The sequence below is a fragment of the Myotis lucifugus genome, unplaced genomic scaffold, assembly GCF_000147115.1.
Source record: "Myotis lucifugus unplaced genomic scaffold, Myoluc2.0 scaffold_126, whole genome shotgun sequence".
Classification (NCBI taxonomy): domain Eukaryota; kingdom Metazoa; phylum Chordata; class Mammalia; order Chiroptera; family Vespertilionidae; genus Myotis; species Myotis lucifugus.
Window position 1 is genome coordinate 333,274 of NW_005871174.1, and position 19,673 is coordinate 352,946.

Sequence of the window (19,673 nt, forward strand, 5' to 3'; positions counted from 1 at the left end):
TCGATCTTAAGTCGACAAACACATGAATCCAAATGCTACCTTGAAAATCTGCAAGTTACATCTCTAAATGGTCAATTTGCATTCATTGGAAATCCTTTAATTTCAAAGTACTGTAAACAACTATATCCGGATACTTAATTATTTTATGGTCTGTTCTAGGCTTCTTAATTGGTCGAATCTTTTGCTGAACTGTTCAAATAACGAGTTTACTATATTCTGGTACATAAGTATGGACTCCATTACACTCGTTGTAGTGGCCTTCTCGAAATACTTTTTTATCCGAGGAAAATACTTATAAGCTTTAGTTTCAATGTCTTGCTTGAAAATTTTAAGTTTACTTTCAAAAGATTTGATGTATCCAAACATAATGTCAATACTTTTGCCAAAACCTTGTAATTTTAAGTTCAGTTCATTTATATGAACAGAGAGATCTGTAAAAAACATCAAATTGCTGACCCACTTATGATCATTGATCTGAGGAAAGTTTGCCAGATCCTTATTCTCAATAAATACTGTAATTTCTTCAAAGCACTCCACAAATCGCTCAAGTACTTTACCTCGACTCAGCCATCTCACATTATTGAACATCAATAGTCCACTGTAGGTTGAATCAACTTCCTGTAAAAGTGCAGAAAATTCTTGCTTGTGAAGGGGTCGAGAAGCTATAAAATTCACAATTTTTGTTACAACTGACATTAAATCATTCAATTCTGAGAATCCCGATTTGGCACACACCTCCTGATGGATAATGCAATGAAAAGGTACAAGTGGATGTCTAATAGCTTCCATAAACAATTTCAGGAATCCCACATTTTTTCCCACCATATTTGGTGCCCCATCTGTCGTGACTGACACAATTTTAGAGATATCAATGTTTAGGTCACTGAATGTTTTTATAACAACCTTACATATTTCGTTTCCTGATGTACTTATTGGCACTGATTCTAACTTTATTAACTCTTCTCTCATTGTGAGACCATCAGAATATCTAGCAATAATGGCCAACTGAGCATTTGATGTGACATCAGTAGTTTCATCAAGAGAAATCAAAAAATATTTACAACTATTTAAGACTTTTTTAAATTGATGTTGTACGTTTTTGTTGAGATGTCTTATTCTGTCTTTCATAGTATTTCTACTGAGTGGTAACTCAGAAATTCTTTTAATAATATCATCTTTATTTTTCATATCGTGAAATAGAGCTGGTGCACATCTTAGAAATGTTTCCTTAATAAATTCTCCATCACTGAGGGATTTTCCATGCTGAGCTATGGAGTGAGCAATACAGTAACTTGCTGATGTTAAATTTGTAGAGCATCTTACAAATTTAATGATGATTGACTTTTATAGAGGCGTAGCTGCCTAGAAATGTATTCCTCCTTTCATTGATACTTTTTTTCAAGAGCTGACAATGATTAGTTTCAAAATGTCTTTACATTCCACATTCTGCTTACTACTGTTTCATTACACAGTATGCACAATGATCTGGTGTTACTGTCGACAATCCCGTTCATCTCGGTCCATATGTCTTGAAAGGGTCGGCTACTGCTACTTCCACTTCCTTTATCATTCAATCTTGCTTTTTATTTTTTTGATTCTCCATCACAAGTCTGCAAAAATAAATAAATATAAATCACAGCGTTTTTTATAAAAGGTTGATAGTTTTCTTATCTATTAACTTTTTGCAGTGTTGTTGCACTGACTCCTGGTGCAAAACAATTCAAAGATAGTGTGTATAACCAACAAATATATGGTGCTGTAATCAATTATCCGACGTGCAGAATGTCTCATTGAGCACTGTTGCACTGTATATCTTTTTCTTCTAACCCTCCCACTCCTGTCTCCTAACGAACATGGTGATCAAGTGCGTCCGTTTGCCGAATGCACCCGAACGCACGGGAAGCTTACCCGAGGCACATGTTGACAATAACGAGGCTGTTTCCAGAGCTGGGCATTTTGTCACTCGAGTAAAAATAAAATGTCATGAGTAAAGATTAATCTCTTTATAGTGCAATTCTTAAACTTGTTATATTAATGTCAATATTGGAACAATGTATCTTGGATGTTTTCACTATGTATCTTTGCTACGCAACACCGATGTACATGTTTACATCTGGCTTTAGAATTGCATTATTGATCATGAGTAACGTGAGTAATAACATTACTCGAGTGATGCCCAACTCTGGTTGTTGTGAGAGACAAATATTTGAATAATGCAATTTTTTGTCTCTGTCGATGCGTGTCACCCAAAATGAGTTCGCGTGTCACCTCTGACACAGGTGTCATAGGTTCGCCATCACTGCTCTATACACATGTGGTGCTGATTATTGGTCCTGCCTCCATTGCATATGAGACCCAGTGACCCCAGTTGAAGCAATGACTTCCTGCTGCTGAGTGCCCTAGAACATCCTGCATGATGAGCTTCATGTGAAGAGCATCTTAGTATGAAAACATCCGACACCTGAAATTCAGAGTCTGTCTGGACAACATTTGACATCCCTAAGCACATAAATACACATGAATTTTTAATGTAATAATACTAACATGCAAATTAATTAGATCTGTGACTAACTTTTAGAATAATACAAGTATTCTAGTGACTGCAACTCCAAGTACATTGGAAAGAGAGGAAATATACCTTTCTCTACCCATCATTTAAAAGAAAAAGTCCCTGGAATGTTTTTCAAACAGCCTCACATGAAAGCAAAAGGCACAAAAACTGCACAGACTTCATTGTGCTAAACAGGAAAGAGTTGTTGTCTTGACATCTAGTCCATTTCTAACTAAGAGCTGCTTCCTGCTTCCACTTCCAAAGGATGTGTTTTCAATACAAATACATTCCATTTGTCCTTAATGGACACAAGACATTCCTCACTTTTGAGAAAAACAAGAGCCGGAGACTTTGAATTGATAAAAGGGCTGATCAGACTGTCACAGGCAGTGAGGATAAAGGGATACACATAGCACCAGTATTTCAGTCCATATTTGCAAACACAGAGTCATGGATAAACCTAATTTGACCTTGCATTTTTATTTTTCTCAAGAAAAAAAAGGATTTTAAGTATAATAATATTACCAAAACTGTACTAACATAGTATGATATCACAGAAGCTGTAGGAAATATTAAAAATCTACAAATAACAGGATTGCTTCTATTATATTCGAAAAAAATGTTTTTCCTCTGGCTCTATTTTTGTTCATCAGTTAATGTTGGTCAATATCTTCCACAAATGAGTGAGATCATGTGATATTTATCTTTCTCCAACTGGCTTATTTCTCTTAGCATGATCTCTCCAGGTCCATCCAACTATTGCAAATGGTAAGATCCCCGGCCAGGTCAAAGGACCCCACCCGTGCATGAATACTTGGACTGGGCCTCTAGTAAATTCATAATTCTTTACCCCTTTCGGCCCCGTGTGTTCCTCCTTCAGCGACCCTATCACTAGCAACAAACCACTAGCCCTGGCCACTGTGGCTCAGTTGGTCAGGTGTTGTCCTGTTCAGCAAAAGGTTGCAGGTTCAATTCCAGATCAGTACACTTGCCCAGGATGTGCGCTTGATCCGTGGTCTGGGGCATGTGGAAGGTTGTTTTGCTTTACATCGATGTTTCTTTCTTTCTCCGTCTCCCTTCCTCTCTCTCTAAAAATCAAAAACAAACAAGCAAGCAAACAAAAACATTAAATATCCTTAAACTGTGTTTACTGCTGTGTAAAATGCAAATAATATCTACATTATATACATGTGCTGAAGAATAAGTTGAATTTAGTTAATAACACCCAAAGAGTTTAGTACCACAGCACTGTTTGGTGACTGTGACAACAGGGACCCAGCACATGTGGGGTTTGGACCTACACACTGCACAGCAGAAGGACATGGCAAACCATTGCTGTGTTTTTCTATTCTTTTTTCCCCTCTCTTCCTTTTTCACTTTACTGAGCTGAATAAAATGAATGCTTTTATGCAAGTATTCAAGAAGAAACTGACCGCACATCAAAACAAGACATGCTGATAACAATCGGTGACTAGAATGCACAAGTAGGAAATCAAATGTCAGAATCAAATGTCATTGGTAAATTTGGACTGGTGGTCAGACACAAAGCAGGAAAATAGCTCATGAAGTTCTGAGACAAACAACTTGTCCATCACAAACACGCTCTTCACACAACCAAAAAGACAAGCATCTACAAGGACATCAGCAGATGGCTAATATAGAAGAAAAAGGACTATGTAATTGGAAGTAGAAGACGTACTTCCTTAAAAAAAATTACACTTCCAGGTAATTTTTTAAAGAAATAACAGTGGATTATTGAGGCATTCTGTCTCTAACTAACTCTCAAGTAGTTCAGATAGAGAAAGAAACTTTGTGGTAAAATAACATTAAGGGAATTTTGTATTTTTGGCCATCTCTGTGAGGAATGGGTATTTATTCTTCTTTCAAGGTTTGGTAGAAATCACCAGTGAAGCCATTTGGGCCTGAGCTTTTCTTGGTGGTAGTTTCCAATGTCTTTACTTGTTATAAATCTATTCAGATGAGCTATTTCTTCTTGAGAGAGATTCAGTGGTTTATGTCTTTCTAGGAATTTGTCTATTTTTTAACGTAATTTGTTGGCATACTGTTGTTCGTGGTATTGCCTTATAATCTTTCTTATTTCTGTAACATCAATAGTACTGTCCTCTTTTTCATTCCTGATTTTAGTAATTTGAGTCTCCTGTCTTTCTTTATGGCCACTTTAGCTAAAAGCGTGCCAAAATTGCTGGTGTATTCAAAGAACCAGCTTTTACTTTCACTGATTTTTTTTCTGTATTTTCCCATTATCTATTTTATTAATATCATTTACATAAATATCTATTTTTTTCCTTTTGCTTGCTTTGGATTTAGTTTGTTCTTATTTTACAGTGAAATGATATTAAGGTGAAAGGATATTAATTGAGATCTGTTGTTTTCTTAGTGGTGCTCTAGGGCATGCATATATATATATATATATATGTATATGTATGTATATATATATGTATATATATATATATGCACTTCAGTCTGTTCTCAGAATCTATGACTCCATTTCTATTTTGTTTGTTAGTTTATTTTGTTCATTAGATTCCACAAGTAAAATCACATGGTATTTGTCTTTCCCTGAGTGGCTTATTTCACTTAGCATAATACTCTCAGGTCCTCAGAGGGGAGAGGGTGGAGAGATTGAGTGAAAAAGGTAAAATTAAGAAAAAAAAACTCATATATACAGACAACAGTATTATGATAACTAGAGGCAAAGGGGGGTGGAAAGGTAGAAGGGGATAAAAGGGGCTAAATGGTGATGGCAGGAGACGTGACTTTGGGTGGTAAACATACAATACAGTATACAGATGATGTATTACAAAATTGTACACTTGAAACCTATATAATCTTATTTACCAATGTCACCCCAATAAATTCAATAGCATTAAAAGGAAGTAGAATATACCTCAAATTTATGCTAAATTAATTCCAGTGAGATACAGAACTATTACTCCTGTCACTCTATTCCTTCTTACCCCCTTTTAGTGCTATTTTTACATATATATTACAAATTATATCTACATATGTAACAACCCCAACAATATATTTTGAAAGTTATTAACTTATATAATTTTATGTCTTGAAAGAAGCTGAAGGAGAAAGAATAAATGTATAGGGCTTGTTATATTAACTTTCTGACATACAATTTCTGGTTCTCTTTATTCCTATGAGTTCACCTTACTATCAGGTGTCATAATGGGAAATATATTACATTTAAGTATGTCATGGGCCCTGCAATACAATTATTGTATACAATTGCTTTTTAAACCAGTTAAGAGGAGAAAGGAAAATAAACCTGCATTTATACTCTTTTATAATTACACAATTCCCTTAGTGCTGCTCTTTGTTTTTCTACACAGATTTGTGTTACCATCTGAAGTCACTTGTTCCCTCCCTAAAAACCTCCTTTTCTATTGTTTGTAAAGTCAATTTGCTAGAAATAAAATTTCCTCAAGTCCCCGCACTGTTTCAATAAAATCAGTTCTTTGAGGGAGAACTTCAGAGATCTCTGTGATGATGTACTGCCTCTCTCCCTGGACAAATATCTCTGAGCCACTGCTCCTCCCCTGGGCAGGAGTGGTAGCCTCTGGTCTTCCCCACGTGCCTCTCCCAGTTTGGAAACTCTTTCCTACAAGTGAGCCAAAGGGAGGGTGATCAGGCCAGGCAATCTCAGCCTGCTGTGCATCAGGTAGAGCCTTCACTCTGTGAGTGGGTCTGGGTGCATGTTGGGAGCCCCAGCCTCCAGTGTGTGCAACTCAGTGTTGGAGGGGATGAGAAATACTGGTGCCTGCCTCTCCCAGCGACATACCTTACCCTGCTTGAAAGAGGGAAGAGGGAGCCACACCTTGCTGACCACACCCACCAGGAACCAGCAATGGAGCATTTGTCAAACTGAACTGTAAGATTAGATTCACTCAAGGAATTAGGCAGACACAGCAAGCAGGAGGGAAGTTTATAAGAGGGAATGGGTGGATGGAGCCACAACCAGAGAAGGTTAGCACGCAGTCTCCGCTATCCTCAGGTTGAATTTTATGTGCAAAACTGCAAGGGGCAGAGGCTGGGGGATGTAAGTGTTCTAGTCTGATTAGCTGGAGTCCATTGTCCTTCAACCCGATTAGTGCTGGTCCTTGAGGCTGTGGGCTATAAGCTGCCTTTGTTTATTTTTGGCCTGCTGTCTCGCCCTGGGTGTGACTCCGTCCTGTTGAGACAGATAGGGTGACCGCATGTTGTTCCATGAAATGAGGCTGGGGCCACTTTCTCCTTTGGGATTTCTAGTTAGTCCGCCTGAGCCAAATGTCCTCTGCTGGCCTGTCATGAACAAGATAGGAAATCCTGTAAAATCCATGTGCCCTCCATTTGCATAGCTTGCAGAGATTCCTTTCATGGTTGTTGAGTCACTGCTTTTTACTCAGTGCTTTCAGTTTCACATTACTCTAAATCCGTCATTTCTAATACAGTACTTTAGGAGGTCAGGACAGCCACGTCACATTGGAGTTTAAATAAAAGCCCAACCATCCAGTGAAAGGCAGAGAAGTAACAAACCACTCCAACTGACACTGTGGGGGGAAAAAGGTAAGAACTTTATTTTCTCATCAAAGCAGCTTTCTCTCCACCTCTAAAGGACTGTACTCTGAGAAATGGAGTCCAGGATAAGGTTGGAGCAGAGTGGGAGGGATTTATAAGGGTCAGTTCATTTTCCAAAGAACATGGTTGCAGCAGAGCCCACGTGGGACAGGCAGTGAGGTGCAATCCCCATGATATCAGGTGGCAGCACATCCCTAAGTGTCACTACTGTGCTTGGAGGAATTAGGCAGCAGCAGACATGGGGCTAAGCTCAGAGTTCAAAATACATTACAATTGTCTTCTTTTTGCCAACATTTTGTTGGCTGCAGACACAGTTAAATTTACCATTGTCTTGATGGAACTTGCTCAATTCTGGTCTGACTGCAGCTGACAATCTGAAAGGGCTACAGATATGTTATTTTAATAAGAAGCATAGAAAATGAGATGCAGCATAAATAGCCACCTGACACTGTTAAAAAAGAAGAAAGAAAAACCTGAAACTCAGAGTGAAAAATGAAGATTCACAAAAACACCATACATTTTAGGCATATAGATGAGCTGTGTTTCAAAGTGGATTACCCACTTAAAAGTAACTCAGGTTCTGGTTTCCAGATGTGAGGAAGGATAGAGGCTGGGTGAAAATGGGGAAGGGATTAAGAAACACAAATTGGCAGTTACAAAACAGTCACAGGGATGTAAAGTAAAGCCTAGGGAATATAGTCAATAATCCTATCTAATAAAGAGGGGATATGGAAATTGACCATCATGCCATCACAAAGATGGGGGTGCCCACAGGGGAGGCAAGGTTTCTGTAACACAAGATGGCTGTACCCACAGTGGAGCCTGCATTCCCATAACAGACCAGAGGCTGCACCTGTCCGTCCGGTGCAGGGGACCTCAGGCCACACCCCCCAACCCAGGGTCAGGCTGGGCGACCTGAGGCCATGCCTCCTGCCTGGAAGGGCTTGACAGGGGACATCAGGTTGCGGCCCCCACACTGTGGAGCTTGACGGGGGACCTCAGGCCATGCTCCTCACCAGGGGCTTCACGGGAGACCTCAGGCTGTGCCCCCCTCTCTGGCACTGGGCCAAGGGACCTCAGGCCATGCCTCCCACCCCGGCACCAGGCCAAGGGACCTGAGGGTGTGCTGGAGGACCTGAGGCTGTTCCTCCTGCCCAGCAGGGCTTTATGGGGGACTTGAGGCTGCACCCCCATGCTACAGGGCTTGATGGGGGCCCTGAGGCTGAATTCCCCACCTGACTAGGCTTGACGGGGGACCTGAGGCTGCACCTCCCCGCCTAGCATCAGGCCAGGGGACCTGAGGCTGCGCCCCCCGCTTACCTTTGACAAGGGTGGGGTTAGCCGGGTCTGGATCTTGCCCAATGGGTGTGGGGCTGGATGGGTCTTTTTCTCGTGCAATTTTGAGGTGCCGCAGATTAGCGGGGACTTGGCTCTGGGTCTGGTGGCACTCTGATAGGAGGAAGATTTTTATATACATTTTACTAATTTTCTTTCAACTCTGACAGTTCTATTATAGATAAAGGGTAAATAGCAATATTAAAATATTTCCTCTAATTAATCCCCTTTTTTTATGTACACAAATTTCATGCACTGGGCCACTAGTCCACATAATGAAAGCCTAAGCAACCATTACAGCATAACAACAAGAACAACTGGTCACTATGTTGTGCTCTGACCACCAGGGGGCAAATGTTCAATGCAGGAGCTGCCCTCTGGTGGTCAGTGTGCTCCCCAAGCCAACCTCCCACAACTTACCAACCTCCTGTTCCCCTCTTCCAGCTGGGCGGCCAACCTCCTACAGCCCCTCCGCCCCCACATCCAGCCAACCTCCCATCACCACTCCTCCAACCAGCAAACGTCCTGCAGTTCCCCAATCTGGCCAACCTTCCGGGCCCCTAACTGGACCGGCCAGTCCCAGTTGGCCTCAATCAGGACTGGGACAGACTCTCCAATTGGTCCTAATTGCCTGCCAGACTAAAGGACCCCACCCATGCATAAATTCGTGCGCCAGGCCTCAGGTATTGTTACAATTATGTAGGCTGACATGTAGACCCATAGAAGGGATCCTTTTAAGGTATACAAATGTCTAACAACTATGTAGTACACTGAAACTCATATAATATTAATTGTCAACTGTATTTTTAAATTAACAATTTTTTAAATAAAATAAAATAAAAAATAGCTCCAATCAAACAGATCCAATATCTTAGGGCCGACTTCTTTCTTACCCCTTACCAGTAGAATTTGGCCCCACTACTGTACTACAAAGTTTTCTCTTTAAGAAACCTGCATTGCTAAAGCCACCATTTTGTTTACCTGACCTCTCTGTGCTCTCAGTCAGGTTTGTTCTTGCTTTCTAAAAACTGCTTCTGAATTCCTTGGCTTGGCATGAACTTTACTCATCAACTGCTTCTCTGACAACCCTCTCTCTCTCTCCTTTCAGCTCTTCCTCTCCCTCTCTCTCCCCAGTTTTCTCCCCTCTTGTCTTCTTCCTGCTTCTTCTTCTCCTCAACCTAATGGAAAAACAGAACAAAACAGAAAACCTACAAGTGTATGCCTGGAAATATATTTTCACTGAACAACCTAGGCTCCCCTCATCTGCCTCCTGATCTTTTAATCTATATTTCATAGTCTTTTGTTCCCTTACACCACACACATATATACACAAACATGGTTTTTGGCAACATTCAGTATTTACAATTGTGCAGTCTTACCCCCTTTTAGTTGAGGCTAATTTTTTGTGAAGCTAATGAAGTTGAAGTATAGGCCCCTTGCTTGCACAAGCCCATATCAAGGCTTTGGGCAGGTCTCTAGTCCTGTTTGTCATACAGTCATACATTTTTATAAAATTTTCAAATGTAAGTTATATTGGTTCTGCTTCCAGAATAACAGTACAAACAGTTCTGTGAACCCTCACTTCTGCAAAATAAGCACAACTAGTAGAAAAACACACATTTAAAATCTGTGAAAAATGCCCTGCCTGTTTTTGCAAAGCAGTTAGAGTGTCGACCCTTGGATTGAAGGGTGGATTGAATGATTGCAGTGGGGGAACGTGCAGGCGGTCCAATCCGAGTATCTGTTTCAATGGATGTTTCTCTCTCTCTGCCTCACCCCCCCACACATACCACCACCACCACTCTCCCTAAATAACAATGGAAAATATCCTCCAGTGAGGATTAACAACAAAATAAACAACTATGAAAATTATCCAAAGAGCATACATCTAATTATGAAACATTTATTCCCAGAAGTTGGTATTCATAGTAGAATTAATTAACAAATAAATATTAAATTTCTTACACATGGCTGGATGTAAACTACTCTCTAAACCCTATTCGATTTTATATTCAATGTCCAGCGAATAAATCTTTTTATATATTTTCATTGATTTTTAGAGAGAGGGAAGGAGATGGGGAGATGGTAACATCAATAATGAGAGAGAAACATTGATTGGCTGCCTCCTATGAGCCAATCTCCTACTGGGGACAAGCCTGCAACCCAGGCATGTACCCTCATCTGGAATTGAGCCCTGATCTCATGGTTCATAGGCCCTCGCTCAACCACAGAGTCACACCAACCGGGTTCTAATCTGAAAATTTTAATGAGAATCTAAAAAGAAGTTTTCTATGGTAAATTAAAAATTTTGTTCATGAAAGTGGTTAAATGTTGATGTCATTGTCATACCAATATTTTTTTAATGGACTCCTTCAATTGCATTTCTATAACTTGCTAAAAGATTACAAGTCTTCCCCTCATCCATCTCACTGTGGACACAGAACTTTTGGCCACGTTGGGGAATTTTATGACTCTACCTTCTGGATCAAAATAACCTGGTGAAAGTTCTTGATCTACTCAGACTGGAAATTCTAATCCATCCCATTCCCTTGCTTGCAGATAAGGTGACACCCTGGACATGGCCTCAGACATCCACATGCCAGGCCCGGTGTGCCTCATTGAGAACACTAACACCCGACTAGTGGTTAATCCAGAAGCTTTGAAGATCCTGTCTGCCATTACACAGCCTGTTGTGGTGGTGGCCATTGTGGGTCTCTACCGCACAGGCAAATCCTACCTGATGAACAAGCTGGCAGGGCAGCAAAAAGGTGAGGGGCACCAGCTAAGCTCTGCCAGATCCCTTCTGTCTACCCACACTCCAGCTTTGAGTATGGTGCTACAGGAAGAGCAAGGTAGAGATGGAGAGGAATTTTTTTTAATATATTTTATTGATTTTTTACAGAGAGGAATAGAGAGAAACATCGATGAGAGAGAAGCATCCATCAGCTGCCTCCTGCACACCCCCCATTTAGGATGTACCCGCAACCAAGGCACACGCCCCCAACCAGAATCAAACCTGGGACCATTAAGTCTGCAGGCTGACACTCTATCCACTGAGCCAAAACAGTCAGGGCATGGGGAGGAATTTTGATAGCGAGCTTTTAATCTACCGTCATGCTCTTTCCTTACTGTGGTCTCAAGGAGTCAACTCACTGTCTCTTCCCACTTTCCTTAATTTCCCTTTTAAAAGAATAATTTATATTCTTTTCCTAGAATTCTATGTTTAATTTTTTAAAGAATCACCATATCATTTCCCACAGCAACTCTACCATTTTCCAGGATTCTAATTTCTCCATTCTTGCCAATACCTGTTATTTTGTTGTGTGTGTGGTGGTTTTTGTTGTTTGTTTGTTTGTTTGTTTTTATTGACTTCAGACAAGGGGAGAGAGAGAGAGAGAGAGAGAGAGAGAGAGAGAGAGAGAGAGATTGATTAATAATGTGAGAGAATCATTGATTGTCTGCCTCCTGCCCACCCCACACTGAGGATCAAACTCACCACAACCCAGGCTGGGAATTGAACCGTGACCTCCTGGTTCACAGGTCAGTACTCAACCGCCAGCCACACTGGCCGGGCTGTTATTTTGATATTTTGATAGTGTGAAACAGTATGTCATTTTGTTTTGATTTGAATTTACTGGATAGCTAGTGCTGTCAGTTATCTTGTTATGTGTTTATTGGTGATTTGCATATTTTCTTTAAGAAAATGTCTGTTCAAGTCCTTGGCCCAATTTTTAGTAGAAATTGAGTGTTTTGTATTCTGGGGTTGCATTGCAGGACTTCTTTATATATTCTGGATATCAGTCCCTTAACTGAGAAATATTTTCCCCCATTCCATAGGATTCCTATGAAACTCTGTTGATAGTATCCTTTGACCCACAAAAGTTTTAATTTTGAATCCAACTTATCTATTTTTCTTTCGTTGTTTATGCTTTTGGTGTCATATCCAAGAAATCATTCCAAATTCAATATTATGAAGCTTTCCCACTATGTTTTCTTCTATGAATTTTGTAGTTTTAGCTTTTACATGTATGTCTTTGAACTCATTTGAGTAACTTTGTAGAAGGAAAGCTTTCTATCTTGCATCATTGTGATGCCAGCTGAAGGATTTTCATATATGGCTTTTATTACGTTGAGTTAGTTTACTTCTAGTCCTAATTTGTTAATGTTTTTTATAATAAAAGGTGTTGGATGATTTTATGTATTGGATATTGGAATTTCCCTGTTTTTCTGTAAAATGAATACTGATTGTAGTTGGGTGTTTTTTTTTAATGTATTTTTATTGATTTCAGAGAGGAAGGCAGAGAAAGAGAGACTTAGAAACATCAGTAATGAGAGAGAATCACTGATTGGCTGCCTCCTGCACATCCCACACTGGGGATGGAGCCCATAACCAGGGCATGTGCCCTGTCCCATAGTCAAACCATGACCTCCTGGTTCTTATGTTGATGCTCAACATCTGAGCCACACCAGACAAGCTACTGGCTGTGGTCTCCCCTAACCTTGATTATATTCATGTTTATCTCCATTTTAAGACACATCTGCTATGAAAACTCCACTCCCTCTCTCTTCTCTCCTCCTAAAGGCTTTTCTATGGGTTCTACGGTTCAGTCTCACACCAAAGGCATCTGGATGTGGTGTGTGCCTCACCCTAAGAAACCAAACTACACCCTTATTCTGCTTGACACTGAGGGGCTGGGAGATGTAGAGAAGGTAAGTGTTGAAGATTCAATTTGGGAACAATCCCTTCATTTCTGGGTATTGTGTACACTATTTAATACTTTTTATTTTCCTTTTTTAAAATTTTATTATTATTATTTTAATTTTTATTCAAATAAGAGCTGGCAGTAAACCTTAAGTGTTTTTTTTATTTCTGTTTATGTGCTAAGAGACCAAGTTTTACAGTCAGGGATGATGAAAATATAAGGCAGAATCCGAGAAGACCATAGTGTTCATTAGATAATATTCTAATTATTAACAAGAGGCTATAAGCTAAGCCGGTTAACACAGATGCATAAAGGTACCACAAACAAAATCAATCATGAATCCTATCCTGCAGAGAACTTTAGTTAAGGATTAATGTTCAGAATTCCTAAACTAGAGTTTAAATTTAAACTCTGTTATTAACACACTGGCCTTAGCAAATTATTTCACTTCTTTTAACCTCAGCTTTCTGAACTTTAAAACCAATGCAAATGGTCTATATTTGCCTCATAGTGTTGTTTTGACTATTTAATAAGAACAGAAAGTGTTAGGTGAATAATAATGACTAGATAAAATAGCTATAAGTATTATTACTCTTACATAAGTCAATTTTGCTGTAAAAACATAGAGAAAATTAAATTACATTTAAGGATTTAGAATGTCCACCAATCTGGACTATTTGTTATGCAATTATCTGCGAATGGTCATAAGAGGACCTAGTGAGAATCAGTGTAACCAAAAACACTAATCAGAAGACTATTCAAATCCAAGTCCTACTAACAACCATTTTCATTTGGATTTGTTTTCCTCTTATAAGTCATTAATCTAAAAAAAAGCCACTCGACTAAATGAGTACCTGTTTACTACTGCTGATCGGGAAAGTGCCATGAGAATAAAACATAATCCTGGCCCAAATGTGTTCTGATTTCCAGGGTGACAACCAAAATGACTCCTGGATCTTTGCCCTGGCAATACTGCTGAGCAGCACCTTTGTGTACAACAGCATGGGGACCATAAACCAGCAGGCCATGGACCAACTGCAGTATCCTTTGTGTGGTCCAGAACAGCATCAAAATCAGAGGGGAGACTAGTACCTAAAAACCAGCTCCCTGAATGTGAATCCTGGAGAATCAAGCGCAAAAAGAGAAAGTATGAAAAATAATTCAAGGGCAGGAAGAATTAACACTTGAGTTAAAAGCAAAGCCAAAACAAAGGTTTGGAATATGTGGGATTAATATGGGATGAGGAGCACTGTACTTTTACACCATTTTTCCTTAGATTGCTACTCAGTTATGTGACAGAGCTGACAGATAAAATAAGGGCAAAATCTTCACCTGATGCAAATGAGGTTGAGGATTCAGCTGACTTTGTGAGCTTCTTTCCAGATTTTGTGTGGACAGTGAGGGATTTTTCCCTAGATTTGGAAGTAGATGGGCAACCTATCTCAGCAGACGATTACCTGGAGAATTCACTCAAACTCAAGCAAGGTAAAGGGGACTGAGAACTGATTATTGGGAATCACAAGCCATTAGAAAACATCATCTTTTATTTTTCTGCTAGTGGCCTGATGCTCGAAATTCATGCACGGGAGAGGGGTGGAGGGGTGTCCCTCAGCCTGGCCTGCACCCTCTCTAATCTAGGATCCCTCGAGTAATGTCCGACGGCCAATTCGATAGGGCCTAAACTGGCAGTCAGACATCCCTCTCGCAATCCAAGACTGCTAGCTCCTAACTGCTCACCTGCCTGCCTACTGATTGCACCTAGCCACTGTACATACTGGCCTGTTCGCCCCCAACTGCACCCCCACACTGGCCTACTTGCCCCCCACTTCCCCCCTCTGCCAGCCTACTCACCTCCAACTGCCCTTCCCTGCCAGCCTTATGGCCCCCAACTATCCTCCCCTGCCGGTCACATGGCCCCAAATACCATCCTGGCCAGCCTCATGGCCCCCAGCTGCCCTCCCCTGATGGCCTCATGGCCCCCAGCTGCCCTCCCCTGCTGGCCTCATGGCCCTCAACTGCCCTTCCTGGCCGGTCTCCTGGAAGGTCTCCCGGTCTAATTAGCATATTACCCTTTTATTACTATAGATTTAGTGTTTTTACATGTATAGTTTTCTACTTTTTCTCAGCTGCCTAGTTCTAAGAATTAATGCTTGTTTAATATCTAAGTTCATAGATTTTATTTTCAGTTATCTTCTCCCCTCTTCTAAGAATAAGTTTCTTTTTCTTTCACTTTTCCCTGCACTGTGATCTGATTGATTTTCATCTCCCTGGTTAGGGCTTGTGATGCTGTAATTAGCCAAAGAATATGGAGTAGAATGGGCATTTATTTAAAGAAAATAGATTAAAGCTTAACAATGCGCTAGGCTATGGGTTTGCAAACTATGGTGCACAGGCAAATGATGGCCAATGCAGCCTGCCAGCTATCCTACAAATAGGTTTTACTGGATGAATACTATGTAGATTGTCCATGGCTGCTTTCATGCTAAAATAGCAGAATTGAATACTTGGAAAAGAAACCACCTGACCTGCAAAGCCTAATATATTTACTATTTGGCCATTTACAGAAAAAGTTTCCAAGCCCCTATATTAAGCAATGCCCTTTTTTATCTTTCTCCAGGTACCAGTCCCAAAGATAAAAATTTTAACCTGCCCCGACTTTGTATCCGAAAGTTCTTCCCAAAGAAGAAATGTTTTATCTTTCACCAGCCCACTGATTGGAGGAAGCTACGCCTACTGGAGACAATGCATGATGATCAGCTAGACCCCGAATTCGTGCAACAAGCTGCTGACTTCTGTTCCTACATCTTTAGCAATTCCAAAGTCAAAACTCTTCCAGGAGGCATCCAAGTCAATGGACCCCGTGAGTCCACTTCCCGATCATTACTCTCACTGTTAAGACTAAAGAAAGGTGGAATATCATCCACCTAGTTTCATCTCTGAAAAGTGCAAATCTACTATTACTGTGGTATATTCCAGATGACACAACATTTCTAACAGATTTTATTAATCAGGTTTTGTGGGTGAGAAAAGATAGAAAAGGACAAATAAAAAAGCTTTATTGGTTAAAATTGCCCTAATAAGCTGGACCTGTACTATCCTACATAATAAAAGCCTAGGTACATCATGCTCTTGAGTGACATCATCACAGGATGGCCACCACAAGATATGTACCACAAGATAGTTGCCACAAGATGGCCAGCAGTAGAGGGTAGTGGGTGTGACCAGGACTGCAGAGGAGGGCTGTTGGGGGGGGCGTGTAGACCAGGCCTGCAGGGGAGGGCAGTTAGGGGCGACCAGGGTGACAAGGGAGGGTAGTTGGGAGCAAGATCAACCCAGTAGGGGAGGGCAGTTGGGGGCAATCAGGCCAGTATGAAAGTGCTGTTGAGTGTGACCAGGCCTGCAGGGGAGTGAAGTAGGGGGCAATCAGGCCAGCAAGGGAGCAGTTAAGCATCGATCAGGCCAACATGGGAGAGGTTACGGGGCAATCAGGCTGGCAGGCAGGCAGGCAGGCAAGCAGTTAGGAGCCAGCAGTCCTGGATTGTAAGAAGGATGTCCAACTGCTGGTTCAGTCCCTATCCCACAATTTTGGAAAGGGTGCAGACCGGGTTGAGGGATACCCCACCACCACCTAATGTGCACAAATTTCATGCACTAGGCTTCTAGTACCATATAATAGCTACTAGGCAAATGTAGTAGCTACATTTAACTAAAATTACATGTAGATTAATTAGAATTTAAAAAAATTAACAATTCTGATTACATGGCTAGTGGCTCCAATATTGGATAGCACATATAGCACATGACCATCATCACAGAAAGTTCTCTTGGACGGTGTTCTGCTAGAATAAATTAAATGGAGGACTCCTTTTAAAATTTATTTCTAATTTTTTTAATTCTCACCCACGGATGTTTTTCCATGAATTTGAGAGAGAGAGAGAGAAATCGATGTGAGAGAGAAACATTAATCAGTTGCCTCCTGCATGCACCCCAGCTGGGGATTGAACCCACAACCTAGGTGTGTGCCCTCACCAGGAATCAAACTCACAACTTTTTGGTGCATGGGATGATGCTCCAACCAACAGAGCCACCTGGCCAGAGCAGAGGACTTCTTTTTAATAATTTCACAAATATTGATTTTATAAATGCTTACCACGGACAAGAACTGATGATAGAGACATAAATGAGAGGTACATTTCCTATCCTAAAGGTGCTTAGGGGTAAAGTACATGCACTCAATAAACACAGGTCTATGGTGCCTACAGCAGAGGATCTCACCCTTTGATATGTATCCATATCACTCAAGGATCTCGCCAGAGAAGAATTTAATTCAGTTGATCTGGAGCAGAGGTTGAGAGTCTGCATTTCTAGAAAATTTCTAGGTGATGCTAAGGACACAGATGCTGTGAGCCAAATGAGTGTTGAGAGATATCATCAGATTTATAGAGGATGGACTGTTTCCTCACCCAACCTACAACAAACATTATCTTTTGTTCTCTATTTGCAGGGCTGGAGACTCTGGTGCTGACCTATGTCAATACCATCAGTAGTGGGGACCTGCCCTGCATGGAGAATGCAGTCCTAACCTTGGCCCAAATAGAGAACTCGACTGCAGTGCAAAAGGCCATGACTCACTATGACCAGCAGATGGCCGAGAAGGTTGAACTGCCCACAGAAACCCTCCAAGAGCTCCTGGACCTGCACATGGCCAGTGAGAAAGAGGCCATTGAAGTCTTCATGAAGAATTCCTTCAAGGATGTAGACCATTTATTTCAAAAGGAATTAGCGGTAATTTTTTTCTTATGTTTATATGGATTAGGGTCTCAGAAAGCAAAGTACTACCAGAAAATAAAATGGATATTTATCATGAAAGTAAGAATTCTTACTAGACTTCAAAATGATAAAACCACTTTTTATCATTATTATAGCAAGAAGAACCAATTTTATTTTGATTGGCTTAAAGTCTGAACATTTTTTTCCTGTCATGCATAAACTAATACTCTTTCTCATAATTTAATAAAATAAATGCAGGTAACAATCAAAGCTTTTCATCAAGTTACATGCTTGCTGTTATCAGACCAATTTCATATTATAGCCAAAAGCAAAGAAAGATGTAGTCTTAGTTATCTTGAGCAGGCTTACATTGAGCCACATTTCTTCCATATGCAATCGCTGGTCCAATGTGAAAAGCAGAAGTTTCTTTCTAAAGGTGTAGTAGTTTTGGGACTAGAGAACCTAGTCCTGACCTATGTCAATGCCATCAGCAGTGGGGACCTGCCCTGCATGGAGAACGCTCTTTTGGCCTCGGCCCAGATAGAGAACTCTGCTACAGTGCAAAAGGCCATGGCCCACTATGACCAGCAGAAGGGTAGCATCAATGCTAACATAAAGCCAGCAATCTTTGCCATGAACTTCACCTCCAAGGAGAAACGGTCTTCAATAGAAAGACAGGATCAGGAGGAAGGATGTGGTCCTGCTGAGGTGCCTGTAAGTTTTTACAGGGTCACAGGCTGGTTTTTGAGAAGCCTTTCCAAAAATGCTGAGGTCAAGCTAACATTTTCTCTGTACTCTTTCTACATCCTATTTTCACATTAAAGGACCAGCTAGCAATAAGGCGAGATCACTTTTGTAATGAGAATATGAAAGCATCATCGGATCGCTGCTCAGCTTTACTTAAGGATATCTTCCATTCTTTAGAAGAAGACATAAAGCAGGGGGTTTATTCTATACCAGGAGGATATCATCTCTTAATGCAGACTATGAACGAGCTGAAGAAAAAGTATTTTCAAGAACCCAGGAAGGGAATACAGGTAACCAGCATTTATCTGTCTCTGTTTCTCCCCTCAACCCCACACTTCCCTTCCTCTCAGTCTCCCTCCACCTCTTTTCCTTGGATCTGCTCTCTCCAGGATGGCTTCATTCCTCACCCCATATGGGACCACAGCACCAACAGCTCCAAAAGTAGAGCCATCACTCAGAGAACAGAGACTCTCAATCTATATTTATATCAATCTCTTACAAAGGTTTCTGCTTCATAGGGTGCCAGGCTTGACCAACCTGGACCATGTGCCCACCCTGTGACAGGGGCCCCTTGACCAGCACAAGGACCAGGGCCAAGCAAACAATTCCTACAGGCAAAGATGGTGGGCAAACAGGAATAAGCGCTTCTTGCGATTTCCTGTTATTAATGCCATTTTCTCTGGGTCCTAGAGTGAAGAAGTTCTTCACGCATACCTGAGTTCCAAGGAGTCTGTGATTGATGCAATTCTACATACAGACCAGACTCTCACAGAAATGGAAAAGGAGATTGAAGGTGAGGAGCACGTCAAGGGACTAGATAGCCTCAACAGCTTTTAAATGTTTAAATAATTTGGCTTAGAGAATCTGGGTTCCTTAAACAAGAGCCAGATGAGCAAAGATGACTATTATTAGTCAGTCTCAGTGGGGCAAATGCGGTCAACAGCAACAATGAGAGGAAAGTTCACAAAGAAGAAAAAGCA

General features: G+C 40.9%; 1 protein-coding gene across 2 annotated transcripts in view; it reads left to right on the top strand.

Annotated features, from left to right (window-relative positions):
* LOC102432009 (guanylate-binding protein 1-like) overlaps window positions 1–19,673 on the top strand; it is a 208,557-nt gene that overhangs the window by 142,524 nt on the left and 46,360 nt on the right. Inside the window, exons 1-2 of one of the 2 annotated variants that reach the window (XM_023758237.1) lie at window positions 7,025–7,126; window positions 11,033–11,241. In XM_023758237.1, coding sequence (XP_023614005.1) covers window positions 11,052–11,241 — 190 coding nt within the window. In that variant the 5' untranslated portion in view covers window positions 7,025–7,126; window positions 11,033–11,051. Of the gene's footprint in view, window positions 1–7,024; window positions 7,127–11,030; window positions 11,242–19,673 lie in introns of those variants that run through there. The other variant, XM_023758238.1, reaches the window with a different exon arrangement.